The following is a 16,090-nucleotide window of genomic DNA, read 5'->3' as shown; positions in this document are numbered from 1 at the left end:
CTGACACAATATATTATGATGTTTATAGCAATCTTTGTGTCCCTTGATACATTTGACTAGACATGACTAGCCCAGCCCCTATGCCTCTCCATCCTCAGGTTCTGATTTATGGGTCTTCTCAAAGTACATCCTCAAATGGTTTTTCTACTCATCCTAGACATTCTGAACCTTCTATTTTTATCTAAAAACTGTCTCTCTGTTGTTTTCCCATATGAATTATAATTTGAACGAAAACTAAATATGTAAATGATAGGCATTCCCTTCAAAATTCTGTAGTGTGCTTGCACTGTCTTAAGTGTTACAGTATTGATTATAAATAATCAAGTCCTTGTGTTTGCCAAAAAAGAAATAAAAAAAAAAAAGGTTGGTTGTGGAAATGTCCTTGGTCTGTGCATTTTCTATGCATTTTAGCACAGGACAATTCTCTTCACACCAAGAATGGAACCTTGTCTTGATGCAGATTCACTCACCTCTGGAGTCTGATTCTCTGGTCCCAGGGTGCCCCACCCCCGCCATCCTCCTCCCTTCTCCAGCTAACTGCCTTTGCTCTCTTTTCCGTGTTCTCCCTACGGAAGCCACACTCAAATCTCAACTCAGCACCAACAGTTTCCCCCACAAACCAGAGCATAAGTAAGCTGTCTCCCTCACCTGCCGACGTCTCTGAATGTATGTAGAAAAGTAATGTTTGGGCGAGGTCTCTGATCGCTTCCAAAGGTCCTTCCCGAGCAGAAGCATTTATTAACATGAAGGACTCACGCTAGGGATGTGAAAGAGAGAAGGGGATCCTCCCCATCGTTTGCAGTCAGCCTTCATTTTGTTTTCACTAGGATTCTGCTGACTTCTCTCTGACCGATCTACATCCATGCTCCTGATAGTGCTCCTCCTATTCTAGGTTTTCATAGGCATCTGAGGGCAGTCAAATCTACTCTCAGTCTTAGACCAATGCTGTCTTTCTTGGAATTGCAAAATATGCAACATTCTTGGCAGCTGCAGATCAAATCCTGAATGGAGCACTATGGTCCTTCTGTGAGGACCACATGGGAGGGGATCCACCCAGAACACTGCCCTACAAAAACTCCCCAAACAGCAATGCTCAAATGTAAAGCCTTGCCCAGAAGTCTTATTAAAAACTAATCAGATGCTAGTCTAGTGGCTCAGATAAGGTCTGGGGTCTGAATGTTAACAATCTGGAGTCTGAATTTTAACAAACATTGGATGATGTGTTTAGTTGGCCAAGAAGAGCCCTTAGGGAACTCTGGCACCTCAAGTGTCACCTCTAAAACCACCAGACATAAACTCTTCAGGTGCCTGCCCAGTAGTCCTTGGAAAGAGGTAACTATGTCTCTGTACCAACTACAGCTACTGAAACAGAGTTGTCTGGTATAACAGTTGTCTGATATAGCAGTCCTGAATAAAAGTTTCCTCTTACTTTCTCATCTCTAGCTCAAGAGACTGCCACAATGCCCTTTGGTTTAGAAACAACACTGACTATACAGATGGGTTTCCATAAATCCAAAAATGTCCTTTAAATAGCATTCCTCTTAGTGGCACTATTTGCAATGACCCCCAACTTGGAAATAGATTAAGTCTGGACTGATTCAATGAATTATGAATTATCCATACAACGAAATACTCTACCTACATCTACCTTTTAAGTATAGGATGCTCTTTTCATACCAATACAGAAAGATCTTCACGATGTGAGAAGTAAGGAGAAGGGCATCGGCAACGTACCAGAGTGGTACCAGGTGAGCCCCTATTAATCAGCAAGCCTGCCCCTTAGATCAGTACAAATGCAAACCTTCACATTAAACTAGCCAATGCCTATGGGCCAAATATTAGCAGGGGACACGTTGTGAATAAGGGTATGGTTTGCCACCTTTGCGTGAAAAACAACAAACAAAAGTTCTGGAAAAACAGCCAAGGAGAGGTGGAGGTGGGTGGGTGGAAGAGAGCATGGTGAAGAGGAGAGGTAAAAACCCAACACTCTTGTTTTCTCCATACCTCGCGAACGAATCACCAATAAAAAACACTGCACTTCGAAACACTTGCATCTTCTTATTTAAAAGATTTTGAAGTGACAGGGGGATACAGATGCCCAAGACCGGCATGATTAATCTTAATGTCGTATTCCTTTAGGGGTGCCGGTGGCGTTTTCATTCTCAAAGCATGTCCACTTAAGTAAGGTGTTCGCTGTGGCAACGAAGGCAGAGTGAACCTGCTTTGTCTGCATCGGTAAACAATCGTGCTCAAAAGGCCGGCTGCATTAGACTTGATAGAAGGTACACATTATCTCCCCAAGTGGCTCTCCAGCATGGATGCTGATTGCGGACACCTGGGGAGCCTTTAATAAATGCTGTTGCTCCAGACCCCACCGTTGAATATTGCATTTCAATCAGTCCAATGTAGGCCACAGGTCTCTCTGAGGCACAGCTGTCCCTGAGAATCTCCCTACTCGGCAGGTATCAGACAAGGTTCTGAGTCTGCACCTAGTCTCGGGTGGCCATGTCCAGCCAGTGGTACAGCCAGTGGCTCCAATTGCATCTGTGGCCCGAGGCAGTGTTCAGTGCTATCACGTAAGGACTCGAATGTTAGCAGAGGTCAGGCTGAGAGCGGAAAAGCTAGTTTTGCTCCTAATGAAGGCCTTCATCTTGTACATGAAATCAGCTATCCCTGAGTGTGGATCATATGATTCCCTTGCTAGCTTACCTCCCAGCAACCCTAACACCCCAACTACAAATCATGCTGATAAGCACTCGCTGTAGTCCCCAAGGTCTCTAGTACACCTCTCACTACCACCCCAGGAACAGGCCAAGGGGGACACAGCACCACTCCTTACTTGAAATGGCAGCAGTCCAGATATGCGAAAATGTTCTGCGCTGAAAATGTTCTGCGGAGTCACTTGTAGAATCAGGGCAGTCCTAGGCACTCAGGAGAAAACAATTCCTAGAAACCAAGTGCACTAGTGACTGTGTCGTCTACTTGACACAGGCTCTAGAGCAATTTTGGAAAAGGGAGCCTCAGGTGAGAGACTGCCCCACCAGATTGTACAGGCGAGCTTCTGGTGAATTTTCTGGAGTATTCATTAGGTGGGGCACTGTAGGTGGGGCCATCCTGGGGCTAGTGGGCATGCACACACACACCATGGCCTCTGCATCAGTTCCTGCCTTGAATTCCAACCCTGACTTCCCTGGATGAACTGCAAGCTATAAGTTGAAATAAACCTTTCCTACTCAAAATGACCTTGATGACGGTATTTTACCACAGCAGTAGAAACCCTAACTAAGGCACTCAAACATGAAAACTGTTTTCCCATTAAGATGACTCTTGTCCAGGCATAGTAGCATACACCTATAATCCCAGCACTCCAGAGGCTGAGGCAGGAGGATCAAGAGTTCAAAGGCCATACTGGGCCAGATAGTGAGTCTATCATATAAAATAACATAAAATATTAACAATCCCTGGCTGAGAGGAGCATTTCAATTGCCATAGATTTCTCTGAGGACACAGCCTGGCTCTTTCTAACAAGTAAAACCAGAGCAGAAACTTTTTGTTCCTGAGTGTGTTGTAGGAAATTTCGGGGGATAAACTAAGTGACAACAAAAACTTCCAGAGTCCCTAAATCTGGAGCATGGGCTTTTCTTTTTCTTTCTTTCTTTTTTCTTTCTTTTTCTCTTTCTTTTCTCTCTCTCTCTCTCTCTCTCTCTCTCTCTCTCTCTCTCTCTCTCTCTCTCTATCCCTCAGTGCTTAGAAGTGAAAGTGCCTGAGGCTATAGGAGGGAGAGCCCGAGTGGTCAAAGTAGAGTCATCTCATGTACAGGGTTGTTTCTTTTCCTCTGTGTTACCTAACCTCGAATCTTTGCATAAGACCCAACTGGAGAAAGAACACTTACATCCAGAGGACAGAAGATAGAGCTAAGTCTCTACTGCTCACAGAGAACATTCCATAAGAAAGATGAATGAATGAATGAATGAATGAATGAATGAACAGACAAAAGAATGAACGAACAGGAAGGCACCGGTTAACACTGTTCTCAAAAGGCTCTACAAGCAAAGCTGACACCTCAGCTCAAAAGTCTTCCTGGATAAAAATGTGCACTTTACACTTTAAAACAGAGTGGCCTCATTTCCCCTTCTGAATCTCCAAATCATGCAGCTTCTCTGAAACAATTAAAACACTCTGGGCATCGGTTTAACAGAACAACCAAATACACGTAAACAAGTGGGAATTCATCAATAAACCTCGACCAGTGAAAACATTAAGTCTTCAAGGAAGTTTTCTGGGCCTTTCCAGGGTGACTGGAGACTGCCAGCCCACCAGGTCACCCGTCAGCTTTGTTTAATAAGTTCTAAGCAGGGGGATTGGGTTAGGATGGGGGGTGGGGGACATGTTCTCTTCTTTACACAGCCAAAACTGGATCCAAGGAACTCACTGAAAGGGAGAGAAGAGTCCTAGATGGTAGACCTATGCCCTGTCCTTGAGTGCAGCACTAGGGAACAACACTAAAAGTGCAAATGGAATGTGAGGGGGCAGGTAACCAGATCTACAATGGAACTGTACAATGCCCACTCTGGAATCCCTGCAAACCTACTAGAAAACAGAATGGCCTCCTTGCAATTCCCACAGTGGTTCTTCCACGAAGAGTCCAATTATCCGGCGCCATTCATGGCCGTGTCTTCCACTCTCACCATCTCGGCCACTTACTCATGATGCAGATTTTGCAATAACTCAATCCCAGCTAAAACAGTCTCAAGCCGAAAAGGGTTTGAGACTCACAGGAACCAGGAGCATGCACAGCAGTTGGACTCCAGCCCCGGGCTTGTCAGCGGGAAGCGGCCCCTCCCCTCTCTCTGGTCCTCTGTTCCCCTAAGGATGTTCACTCATCTATCTCTTTCAGCAGATAAGCTTTCCCAGCTCCCTGATGTCACACTTCCTGAAACTGTGTGGCCTTCACAGACACTAGCTGGCCTCTCTAGATACAAAACCCAGATCCCCAGAGAAAGAATCGGGTAGAGTCAAAGCTGGCCCAACCAGCAATGGGCAGGATGTCCAATCACAAAGTTCCAATATGGCCCATCCCTAACAGCTGAGAGGTAAAGAGCACATAGGAGTCACAACTGCCTTGAAAGGGTCTCTCCAGACTCTCCACGGGAATGTCGCCCTTCTCCTTGGACATCACCCTGCCCTGTAGACCATCACAGCTGGAGATGTGGAAGCCTACGGCTTCACAGCCCCTGTCTTACCAGCCAGCTGCTCCCCTCCCTCTCCTTAGTAAGCCTCAGGTTGGCTGCTGCCCAGGGCCCTTCTCGCATCCTCACACCCACCTGACTACACTCAGCCCAGCGCTCAAAGCTCTGCACTGAGATCCACTTTGCCAAAATGCTTTCCCACACAGGGGTCCCCGTCTTCCAGCTCATTCCACGCACTACCCCTGAACTGAGCTCAGTCTATTTTAAACTCCTGGATCTATCTGCCATCTGTCTTGTCTGGAGGGCTCATGGTCTCCTGATAGAATAGAACTGAATTTGGAAAGATAGAAACTGAAGTCTGGTCCCAGTCCTGCCATGAAACTCAGAACCTTGGGACAAACATGGCTGACTTCCTGAAGTTCACATGGAAGATCCTTGACTTGATAAGGTTCTCGGCTCTTGAGATTATCAAAGATAATCAAAGCTGGAAGGGCATCTTGTTGATCCCTGTGCATAATTGTACAACGTTCAAGAATGAACAGCTTCCTTTGCTTCTCTGTCCAGATTCCCAGTGTTCTGGGGCCCAGCTAATGCCAGATCAGGTCCATCTTGGGGAAGCAATGCTTGTAAAGTTGTTACCATGGCAACTAGCTCCTCTGTCTGCTTTCTGACTGATCCTAAGCAAGTCATCAACCTCCGTCTGCTTTAGACTCTACACACGACAGTGAGACATTGAGAGTATCTACTCAGCACTACACATTCAGTGTCAACTAGTGCTGGCAGCCATGGTGGTGGGGTGGTGGGGTGTGGTGAGGGTATGGCAGTGGTGATGGTGGTGATGGTGGTGATGGTGGTGGTGGTGATGGTGGTGGTGGTGGTGATGGTGGTGGTGGTGGTGGTGGTGGTGGTGGTGGTGGTATGGTGGTATGTTGATATGCTGATGATGGTGTGTTGGTATGGTGGTGCTGGTATGACGGTATGGTGGGGTTGGTGATGACACTGATAATATGAAATGCACTCTGTCAAGTTGTACACTAAGAACTTGATATGTATTCAATTCACAATAATTTATGAGGCTCCTAATTAAAAAAAAAAACTCAACACTTCATTTGGAGATTTCAACATTAATAAGTTGGGAGAATGAAACATATATTCCAAATGCTGAATTTAATGTTTTTCCTAGAATCTAACAAGTCCATGGAATGACATTCAAATGGGCTGCTCCCTAAACACAGAGAGAAACCAACGTCCCTTGAGCTGATCCAAGCAAGTATGGCTGCCATGAAGAATTAGAGGGACAAGATCACCAATGCCCTCCTCCCCATCTGACACCTTCTCTCAAGGAATTGTCTTCCCCAGATCAAAGCTGCCCACGCTCAAAACCCAGCTGTCAGGAACCCAGCTGCCTTTCCATGGCAGCAGAGTGGTCAGCGGGGAGAGATCACATGCATCTCTGTAAATCCCATTTCAACTCCGGCAGATGGTGAATACCACGAACATATTACTGATGATTTTAGGGCGTCCTGCAGGGGAATTGCATCTCAGCTCACTCCCATCGCCTCATCCCTTCTCACTACCTCTCCAAAAGGGAGGGCGGGAGGGAGAGAGAGAGGGAGAGGGAGAGGGAGAGGGAGAGATTATAAACTGAAATATTTCTCTCGATGACTCTCAATTAGAGGATAGGTCCCCTCTGAAAGAAAACTAGAGCAATTCCCTATTTAACTGAAGAAACATGTTGAGTCCATGTAGCACACCATCCAAGATTTGAGGACACAGGATGTACAGCTGAGATGATCCGATGGTCACATTATTGGTTGTTGGTATGATCATACATTGGTGTCGTTATGGTGGCATGCACCGGGGCTCTGCTGTATTCCAGAGACCTGCTGCTTTTTCTATACCTCATTTCACTTCATCCTTCACAAGCCTCCATCGAGTATTGCATTCCTACTCGACGGATGGGAAAACTGAGGCTCAGGCAGGCTAAGAACCTGTCCAGGACTACATAGCTGAGCAACATCAAGTCCACTGGGAACTGGGTTATTCCCATCAAAGGCTCCATCGAGGTCAGCATGCTCTGGGAGCCACGTCAGGCTCTGCTTTCCTTTTGCAAGACTAATTTATTTTTATTTTCTGCACGGGAATATTTGTCTGCATGTCTGTATGCACACCACATTCACACCTGGTCTCCAAGTCCAGAAGAGGGTGTTAGAGCTTCTGGAAGCAGAGTTACAGACGGTTGGGAGCTGTAATGTGAGTCCTAGGAACTGAACCCCAGTCCTCTGCAAAACTCCATGAGTGTTCCTAACCACCGAGCCATCTCTCCTGCCTGAAGCTCTGCTTTCTAACTGCTCGGTAATTCCCCAATAATCCACTAGTGTCTCCACAAGTGACCCTGAGCCTCTCCAGAGCCTCCAGCCCCTCCCCTCAGCCCCTCCACAATGCTAAACTTTTTCCTCACACCTTTTCCCAGGCCACTCCTTAGTGGCTAGATTGCTTATAAATGTCAACTCAACACCACCTAGGGTCACCTGAAAAGGAGTCCCAAGGAAGGATTGTCTGAATCAGATCAGGCTGTGGACATGACTGAGGGGAATTGTCTTGATGGTTAATTTATGTGGAAGGGCCAGCACACTGTGAATGGCACCATTCCCTGGGTGGTCCTGAACTGTATAAGAAAGGCAGGTAAGCATGCATCTGAGTGAATCAGGAGGCAGTGTTCCTCCATGGCTTCTGCTCCAAGTTCTTGCTTGAGTTCTTGCTCAAACTTCTTTCAATGACAGACTACATCCTGTAAGAAAAAACAAAGCCTTTCTTCCCCCTAAACTTCTTTGAACAGAGTATTGTATCCAAGCAAGAGAGTGAAACCAAATCACTGCTCTACCCCCTTTCTCCTGGGTTTTTCATCCCTTAGAAGCCAGAGTGCCCATGCCCCTTTCTCCTACTTTCTGAAACCCCACCTACACCAACAGATTATCACTTTTACACTCTAGATAGAAAAGTCACCTCCTCCAAGAAGCCCTTCCAGTTCTCTATTAGAGGTGCAAGTTTGAGCCCACATGATTACTGTCCTTCTTTCTTTGCCTGGCTCCCAACCCTTGCTGTAATGCTATATGTAGAGATGGATGTTCCATCCCTTAGCGAAATCACTCTCTTAAGTGATGCCTAAGTTTCATTCACCAGAGAATCCCCTACACAGTACCATCTTATACGATCTCTCATGTAACAGACATTTCCTGAAAAGCCTTAGAATGTTCTTTCATTTCTACAAAGTTTCAACATTTCCAAGTCTACATTGCCAGCCCAGGGCTCACTTTTCCTCTCCACTGAGACTTTGTGAGTTGTTGGGGGAAGCTACATCATACTCCACAGTTACCCCAATAGAAAACCAATTCCATGTCTGTTCATGTGCAAGTCTAAAGAGCCTATGCATTCTGCACATTGACCAGGTGCCACGAAGAGCCTTCACTGTCCTGGTTCTAACGAAGGCACCAACATTGACCCACCTGATACCCAAGTTAGGCGTGCTCGCCCCCTCTCCTTTCCTCCCTTTCTCTCTTTTCTTTCCTTCTTCCCTCCAACAAACCCATTACCAATTTCCCCACAGATCTTCCAAATCCTTCGTCCTCTGTCCCCTTCATCACAGCTGCTCAGCATCCTCAGCTTCTACCTGAATCACCACAACTGCTTTTCAGTTCAAGATCCTCCTCCAACCTCACCACCTTGAAACTCTTTCTAGCTTCAGAGTTTCTCCAAAAGGTAAATGCAATCGTGTAATGCTTCAGGGGTGGAGAAGGAGAAGACCCTGACCTCTCAGAATAAAGTTGAATGCTACTGTGACAGCTGAGGCCTTACAGATCCTGTCCTTGCCTTCCTTTTCCCTGATCTCATCTCTCGCCATGTTTCTACCCTGTAGGGTTCTGTTACAACCATGACAAATGGTCTTCAGTCTGTCTTAGTTAGGGTTCTATTGCTGTGAAGAGACACCATGACCAAGTCAACTCTTATAAAGAAAAACATTTAACTGGGGCTAGCTTACAGTTTCAGAGAGTTAGTTCATGGTTTTCATGGCAGGAAGCATGGTAGCATGCAAGCAGACATGGTGCTGGAGGAACGGAGAGTTCTACATCTTGATCCGAAGGCAGCATGTAGGAAACTGTCTGTCATTGGACAGACTTTAGCATACATGAGGCTGCAAAGCCTGCCTCCAAAATGAAACAGGACCACACCTACCCCAACAAGGTCACACCCCCTAAGAGCGTCACTCCCTATGAACCAAGCTTTTAAATCCATGAGGCTATAGGGGCCATACCTATTCAAACCACTACAAGCCCTTCAATCTTCTCATGCCTCCATAGAAGTCTTACTTTACAGACTACATCAGCGTCCTCCTCTTTGATCCCAGCCTACTAAACAGGTTTTACACACATCCAGATGAAGCTCTGTGGATCTACTTGCTATGCAGATGAGCAGCAGGCTTTAGGTGAGCCTAAGAAGACTGTCCCAGCTACTTTTCTTGTACCTGTTACAAAATAACTTCCAGAAATAACTTGTGGGAGGAAAGATTTATTTTGGCTGGTGGTGTCAGTGGTCTCAGGCCATCAGAGTGGGAAGGACATGGTGTTGGGAGCATGTGGCAGAGGCTCCCTCAATCATGGCCAACTGTCACAGAACACAGATTGGAATCAAAGACAGATAACACCATCGACGCCCATCACTTTGCTCTATTTCCAACAGCTGGCCCCCATATCCCCACAGACTCCCAAAACAGTGCCATGAACTAGAGACCAAGTGTTCAAGCATAGGAGCCTATGGAGGACCCTTCAGACTCAAATCATAACACAGACTTGGGTAACGGTATTATTATTGTTACCTGGGAGATTTTTAAGTATACCTGCGAGAATTTTTGCTATATAGCAAAGTGTTAATATGTGTGTAAATCATGGAGTAGCGAAATCAAGACTAACATATTCATCACTGTACAAACCTTTTTTTGTGATAAGAACACTCTAAAGTAAGGTCTCACAAGTAATTTTCAAGTATTTGATACGTTATTATGATCCGTAACCATGGGGATACATAGGAAGGCCTTGACTTTTACAACTAGCATCTAGAGATATTTCGGCCGATTAAGAAATAACTTTAAAAGATGAATTGGGGGCCACTGAGATAGCTCAGCAGGTGACATTTGCAGCCAAGTCTGACAACCTGTGTTTGATCCCTGAAACACATGTGGTAGAAGGAGAAAACTGAGAGCCACAGGCTGTCCTCTGGCTCCATTTTGCATGTCATGGCATATGCAATCTATTCCCATCCCCCCCAAAATAATAATAATAACAATAATAATAAGTGAATATAAAAAATGTTTTAAAAGGTAGTTATTTCAGCTTGTGTTTGAGTCTCTAAACTTGCGTGTGTGTGTGTGTGTGTGTGTGTGTGTGTGTGTAGAGGAGAGAATGATGGGTTAACAAGAGGAACACAGAAATACATATGCAGTGATCACTTGGTCAAATATTGACCCTGCCTTCATCCTGAGTACACATCCACCTACTTAGCTTTTTTTGAAACCTGACATTGCTATTGACTTACTTTGGCCAATAACACATGCTTAGTAGTGAGAGCTACTTGTAAAGAAGCTTAAAGAGGTAGTTTACAGTTCCAAGACCTCTTTTCCTCTCTTGGCAGCTGAGGAAGCAGGCTTTAAGCTGATGCTTCTTTTGACCAAATCACTCTCATGACCACAGTGAGATCTTCCTGATTGTATCCTCACCCTCACCAAACCACGTCAATCACAGTTGGGTCTAGAAGTGATACCTGGATGTACTATCAACACCAGCTCAATATGAGATGCAGGACGCCACTTGAGAACAGATGCTGGTAGCTGCAGATTGAACTGGCAGCAAGGCTGTGTTAGAAAGGAATCTGGGTTTTAGACAGGATAACAGAGTCCCTTGGCTTCCATCATACTTAGGGTGATGGTTGAATGAGAAATGTCCCCTTTAGGCTCCAGTATTTAAAGACTTGGTTCTCAGTTAGAGGCTCTATTTGGAGAGATTGAGATGGTGCAGCCATACTGAAGAAACTATGTCATTGGGGGGGTAGGGGGTGAGGAGAAAGCCTTGTACCATCTCCAGCTTTCTCTCTCTGCATCGTGCCTGTAGTTTAAGAACAAGCTCTTAGCTCTCTGTCCCGGCTGTCTGCTGCTGTGCCTCCTGACACGATGAACTTTTATTGGACCCAGAAAGCCCAATAAGCCTTTCCTTCTCCAAGTTGCCTTGGTCATGGTGTTTTATCACAGGAACAGGAAAATAGAACCAATACAGTTAAGTAAGTCTTGATTGTCAATTTGATTGGATCAGGAGGTCCATATCACTCCATGTTTCTGTGAAGGAATTTTGGGTGGAATTTAACAAGGAAGAGCCATTCAGGATAGGCAGCCTTATCTTAGGCTGGGGGCTGGAAAGGGTAAAGGGAAGGAGGAACCTGGTTAATGCTCACATTCTCTCTGCCTGCTCCCCGAATATCACTATAAAAGTTGCTTTGCCAGATCCAACCTGCTGTGGTGGGTGAGCCCTCTAGAAGTCAAAGCAAACCCTCTTCCCTGTCTTTATCATGCACCATGATAGTGTCAGAAGCAATAACAACACTGAATATCCTCGTGAGGAGCTGTCCCTTTCCTGCCCTTGGTCCCTAGACTTCAGGTAATATTAACTGCACCCCCAACTCCGAGAGGAGAAGAAGCTACCAAGACCATTGCCTTCTTATTGGCTCTGACAGATCATCTAGAGCCAGTGAGATGCAAAGAGAAAGGAGAAAGTGCTCTCCCCTGCATCAAATTGAATCTAAAGGATGTGTGGGTAAGTGTCAACGGGCCATAAGGAGCTGGGAAGCTTCAGCCTGAGCATGGAGTCAATTCAGAAGAAGCAGAGATTGAGTGAGAGAAATGCTGTCCTGGCACTAAAACAAGCCCCGGTCAGATCCCCCAGGAAGCAGCTCCCCTTGAGTTGTTTTGTTTTATGAAGCAACGACCTTCCTCCTAAATTGAGCAGCTTTGAGTTTTCTATCACCCGTAACCATGATTCCTGCCTTGCAAATAAATAAATTTTAAGGATCCTTCCAACGCTATGATTTTTAAGCTTCAGCCGTCAGTCAGCATTAGCCAACTATCTCTAGCATTAAAAGGGACATTTTGCTAGAAGGGGAAATGGCCATCCTAAAGAACAAGAGAACCCTGTGAGCATAAGTCAAGTTCACAAAGTCTAGATTGTCATGGCTTTTAGCCCACGGATGTAGCTCATGTAGACACTAGCCACTGCTCCACCCATGTGACAACACCGTCAGATAAATCCCATCTCAAACCTTCAATAAAGCACAGCATTGGCTCAAGTGACAAGAGTTCTTGGGCCTGGGGAAAGAGTAGAGCATTGCTTTCTTTATTTTTTCCTTATTTTTTTAAAATAAGAATGTGTTGTCAAGGGGTTGGGGATTTAGCTCAGTGGTAGAGCGCTTGCCTAGCAAGCGCAAGGCCCTGGGTTCGGTCCCCAGCTCCGAAAAAAAAAAAAAGAAAAAAAGAAAAAGAAAAAAAAAAGAATGTGTTGTCAATAATATCTGCTAGGTAGGATGACCCACAGCTATAGCCCTAGTACTCAGAAAGCTGAAGCGGGAGAATTTCAAGCTGGAGGCCAGCCAAGACCAGAAAGAGAGAAGGAGACCCTGTCTTAAAAGTACAATAAAGTTACAAATTTTAAAAGCAAGGGTCTCGGGGCTGGGGATTTAGCTCAGTGGTAGAGCGCTTACCTAGGAAGCGCAAGGCCCTGGGTTCGGTCCCCAGCTCCGAAAAAAAAGAACCAAAGAAAAAAAAAAAAAAGCAAGGGTCTCATCTCACAGAGAACATACAGCTGAAATTTCTGCAGAGGTGGCACTGTGGTGACCTCCACAGTGTGTGTCCCCCAAATGAGCTCACAGTGTGCCGCAGCCCTTACACCTCTCCCTCACGCTGAAGTCCACGTACACAGGCCTGCCAAATGAAAGTTACATGTTTTTTTTAAAAACTCAAAAAAGTGAGAGGTTATGGGGTAGCCTAATAACATCTTTTCTTTGCCTATGTCATCATGTCTTCGCTTCTGAAAATTAAAATTTACATTAGATTCAGATTCCTGATTTCTTTTGAAAAGATAGAAGGGCTGGACGACTTACAATCATGCTTTAACAGACAGAAGCCACTACTCGGGGGCCATTTCTTTTCTTTTCTCTTTTTCATTAATTAATTTATTTATTTATTTGCTTTATATCCTGATCGGAGCTTCCGCTCCCTCCTCTCCTCCGAGTCCCTCCCTCCCTCTCCCCTCCCCTATGCCCCTTCCCTTTCTCCTCAGAGAAGGGAGGCCTCCCATGGATATCAACCCACCTTGGCATATCAAGCTGTAGTAGAACTGAGTCCATCTTCTCCTATTGAGGCTGGACAAGGCCATCCAGTTAGGGGATCCAGGGGCAGACAACGGAATCAGGGAGAGCCCCTGCTCCTGCTGTAACAGCTGCCATATGAGAAGCAAGCTACACATCTATTACATAGGGATAGGGAGCCTAGGTCCATCCCATGTGTGCTCTCGGATTGGGGGTTCAGTCTCTGTGAGTCCCTTTGGGCCCAAGTTAATTGATTCTGTAGGTTTTCTTGTGGTGTCCTTGACCTCTCTGGCCCTTCTTCCACAAGATTCCCTGAGCTCTGCCTAGTGTTTGGCTACAGCTCTCTGCATATGTTTCCATCAGCTGCTGGGGAAGCCTCTCTGAGGACTGCCATGCTACCCTCCCGTCTGAAAGTATAGCAGAATATTATTAATAGTGTCAGAGGTGGGCTCTCTCTCATGGCAGAGGACTCAAGCTGACCATTCCCTCACTTTCTGCTCTCTTTATCTCTGCACCTCTCTTTTTCCCTGTCCCCCTGTCTGCACCTCTTATAGGCAGGAAAAATTATGGGTCAAAGCTTTCCTGGATAGGTTGGTGCCGCCCTCCCCCATTGGAAGTCTTGCCTGGTTACAGGAGGTGACCATTTCATGTTCCATATCCCCTACTGCTAGGGGTCTCAGCTGACAGGACACCATTGTGAACCTCAGTGTGGCTCATTGACAACACTTTACTGTTACCCACTCTGTTCACTTAGGTCTCCCGTGCGGCTCTTGGAGGGTTTTAATTTTCAGCCTTTTATACTGACATGTTCGTCCACAGATAAATATTCACATGTTGTCTTAATCACCCAAAGTCTTTTGAACACTGCGTTTTCATTATCATTACCTTAGTGTCCCATGTACCATAAAAGCAAACATTCAGGTCAATAACTGACCACAGACTGGCTTGCTGCCAAGCCTTTGCTCACACTGTTCCCTTGCCAGCCTGTCCTTCCCCGAAATCTTGCTGCTTTACAACTCCAGTGAGCCTGCAAGATTCAACTCAGATGCCTTCTTCTGTACCCATCTGGATGCCCACCCAAGGCTTATGCTTCAGAGTTAATACATTTCCTGGCATTCTCATAACACAAGAGCACATCGTGTCTGAGCCTTGAGTCCTGTTCATTTGTGTCCTAATTGTGTAAGGACAAGGCTAACTCTTTATGACACCAATGGTTCTTCTAGAATAAGGACCAAAGCAGCTCGAGAGCTGGGTAAGGGGTGAAAGTGATTGCTGAACAGAGGTCAGATCCCAGAAGCCCACATAGGTACTAGGTGGACATGGGAACTACCTTTAATTCCCGTCTCAGAAACCAGAGCAATCTGGCTAGCCATATCAGAATCCTGATTGAGAGACCCTGTCTCAGCAAGTTAGACAGAATAGTAATTGAGGATAGCCCAACCTTGGTCCTACACAGATACACGCATAGACATACAGACGCACAGACATGCGCGCGCGCACACACACACACACACACACACACACACACACACAACAACAACAAAGTCCTCAGTCCCATAATACATCTTTTAAGGAGAAAGCCCACCTTCCCTTTCTTCTTTAAGCCTCACCATGTACTGACTTAACTCATATCTCCACTTTGAAAGATGAGGAAGCTGAGGCCTGGAAAGACTTGAGGCCCCATGGTACTTTTCCTGCACACAATGCCCACTGGACACACTGATTCCCCTAACCAACTTCCACTCTCCCAGCCCTCCCCTCCTTGTTCTTCTGTGAGCCCCAAGCAGCCAGGAACGAGCTGCTTCACCCACTCCTCTCCCCAAGAGCCTGCACAGAACACTACTCTGCTTCCCCCACACGCCATGTGACAAGGAACTGGGTAACCCTCCTTCATCACAGGAGCCTTGGAAGCAGCTCCTACCTCCCTCTGAAATTACATTAAATTGTCCCATTAGTGTCAAAAAGGGAAGATGCATGATACTTTCACAAATTTCCCTTTTAAAAGAAAATTATCTGGGAACTGTACTTGGGCTGACTGCTTCCAGCAAACTGGAGGTTACTCGGGGGCAGAATTTATTTGTAACAAGCCACAAAATCAGTCTAAATGCCAGCATTGATTCCGGTTGTGCTAGCTCGGATCAATACAGATGTGATAATACAGAATCAAGAAAGCTAACTTGAATAAAAACTTTGCCCAAGAAGATATGCAAGTGGTCAATAGGAACCTGTAAAGATGCTTATCATCAAGCATTAGGGAAACACAAACTAAAGCGTTACCTCAAACCCTCTAGAAGGCTGGCAACAACAAAAACTGAAAGGAAGAAAATAACAAGTGTCGGTGAAGTTACAGGGAAACTGCAATGCCGTGTTCTGGTGAGGTAAAAAATAAAACAGCACAGTTGCTCTGGAAAGTGGTATGTTGCTTCCTCAAAAAACTAAAAGTTACTATAACCCAGCAATTCAACAACCAGGGGGAAAAACAGGTAGACTTTGTAGCC

General features: G+C 45.7%; 1 protein-coding gene across 4 annotated transcripts in view; it reads right to left on the bottom strand.

The window, feature by feature from the left end:
* The window catches only part of Prkcb (protein kinase C, beta), a 331,347-nt gene that overhangs the window by 245,479 nt on the left and 69,778 nt on the right, over positions 1–16,090 (bottom strand). For 2 of the 4 annotated variants that reach the window (NM_001172305.1, NM_012713.4), the window contains exon 3: positions 4,570–4,590. The exons of the other annotated variants lie outside the window; for them this stretch is intronic. In NM_001172305.1, the coding sequence (NP_001165776.1) occupies positions 4,570–4,590 (21 nt within the window). The remainder of the gene's footprint in view (positions 1–4,569; positions 4,591–16,090) is intronic. 4 annotated transcript variants of the gene reach the window in all.

Source organism: Rattus norvegicus, chromosome 1, assembly GCF_036323735.1.
Source record: "Rattus norvegicus strain BN/NHsdMcwi chromosome 1, GRCr8, whole genome shotgun sequence".
NCBI classification, from domain to species: domain Eukaryota; kingdom Metazoa; phylum Chordata; class Mammalia; order Rodentia; family Muridae; genus Rattus; species Rattus norvegicus.
This window is presented reverse-complemented; position numbering and strand designations above follow the sequence as displayed.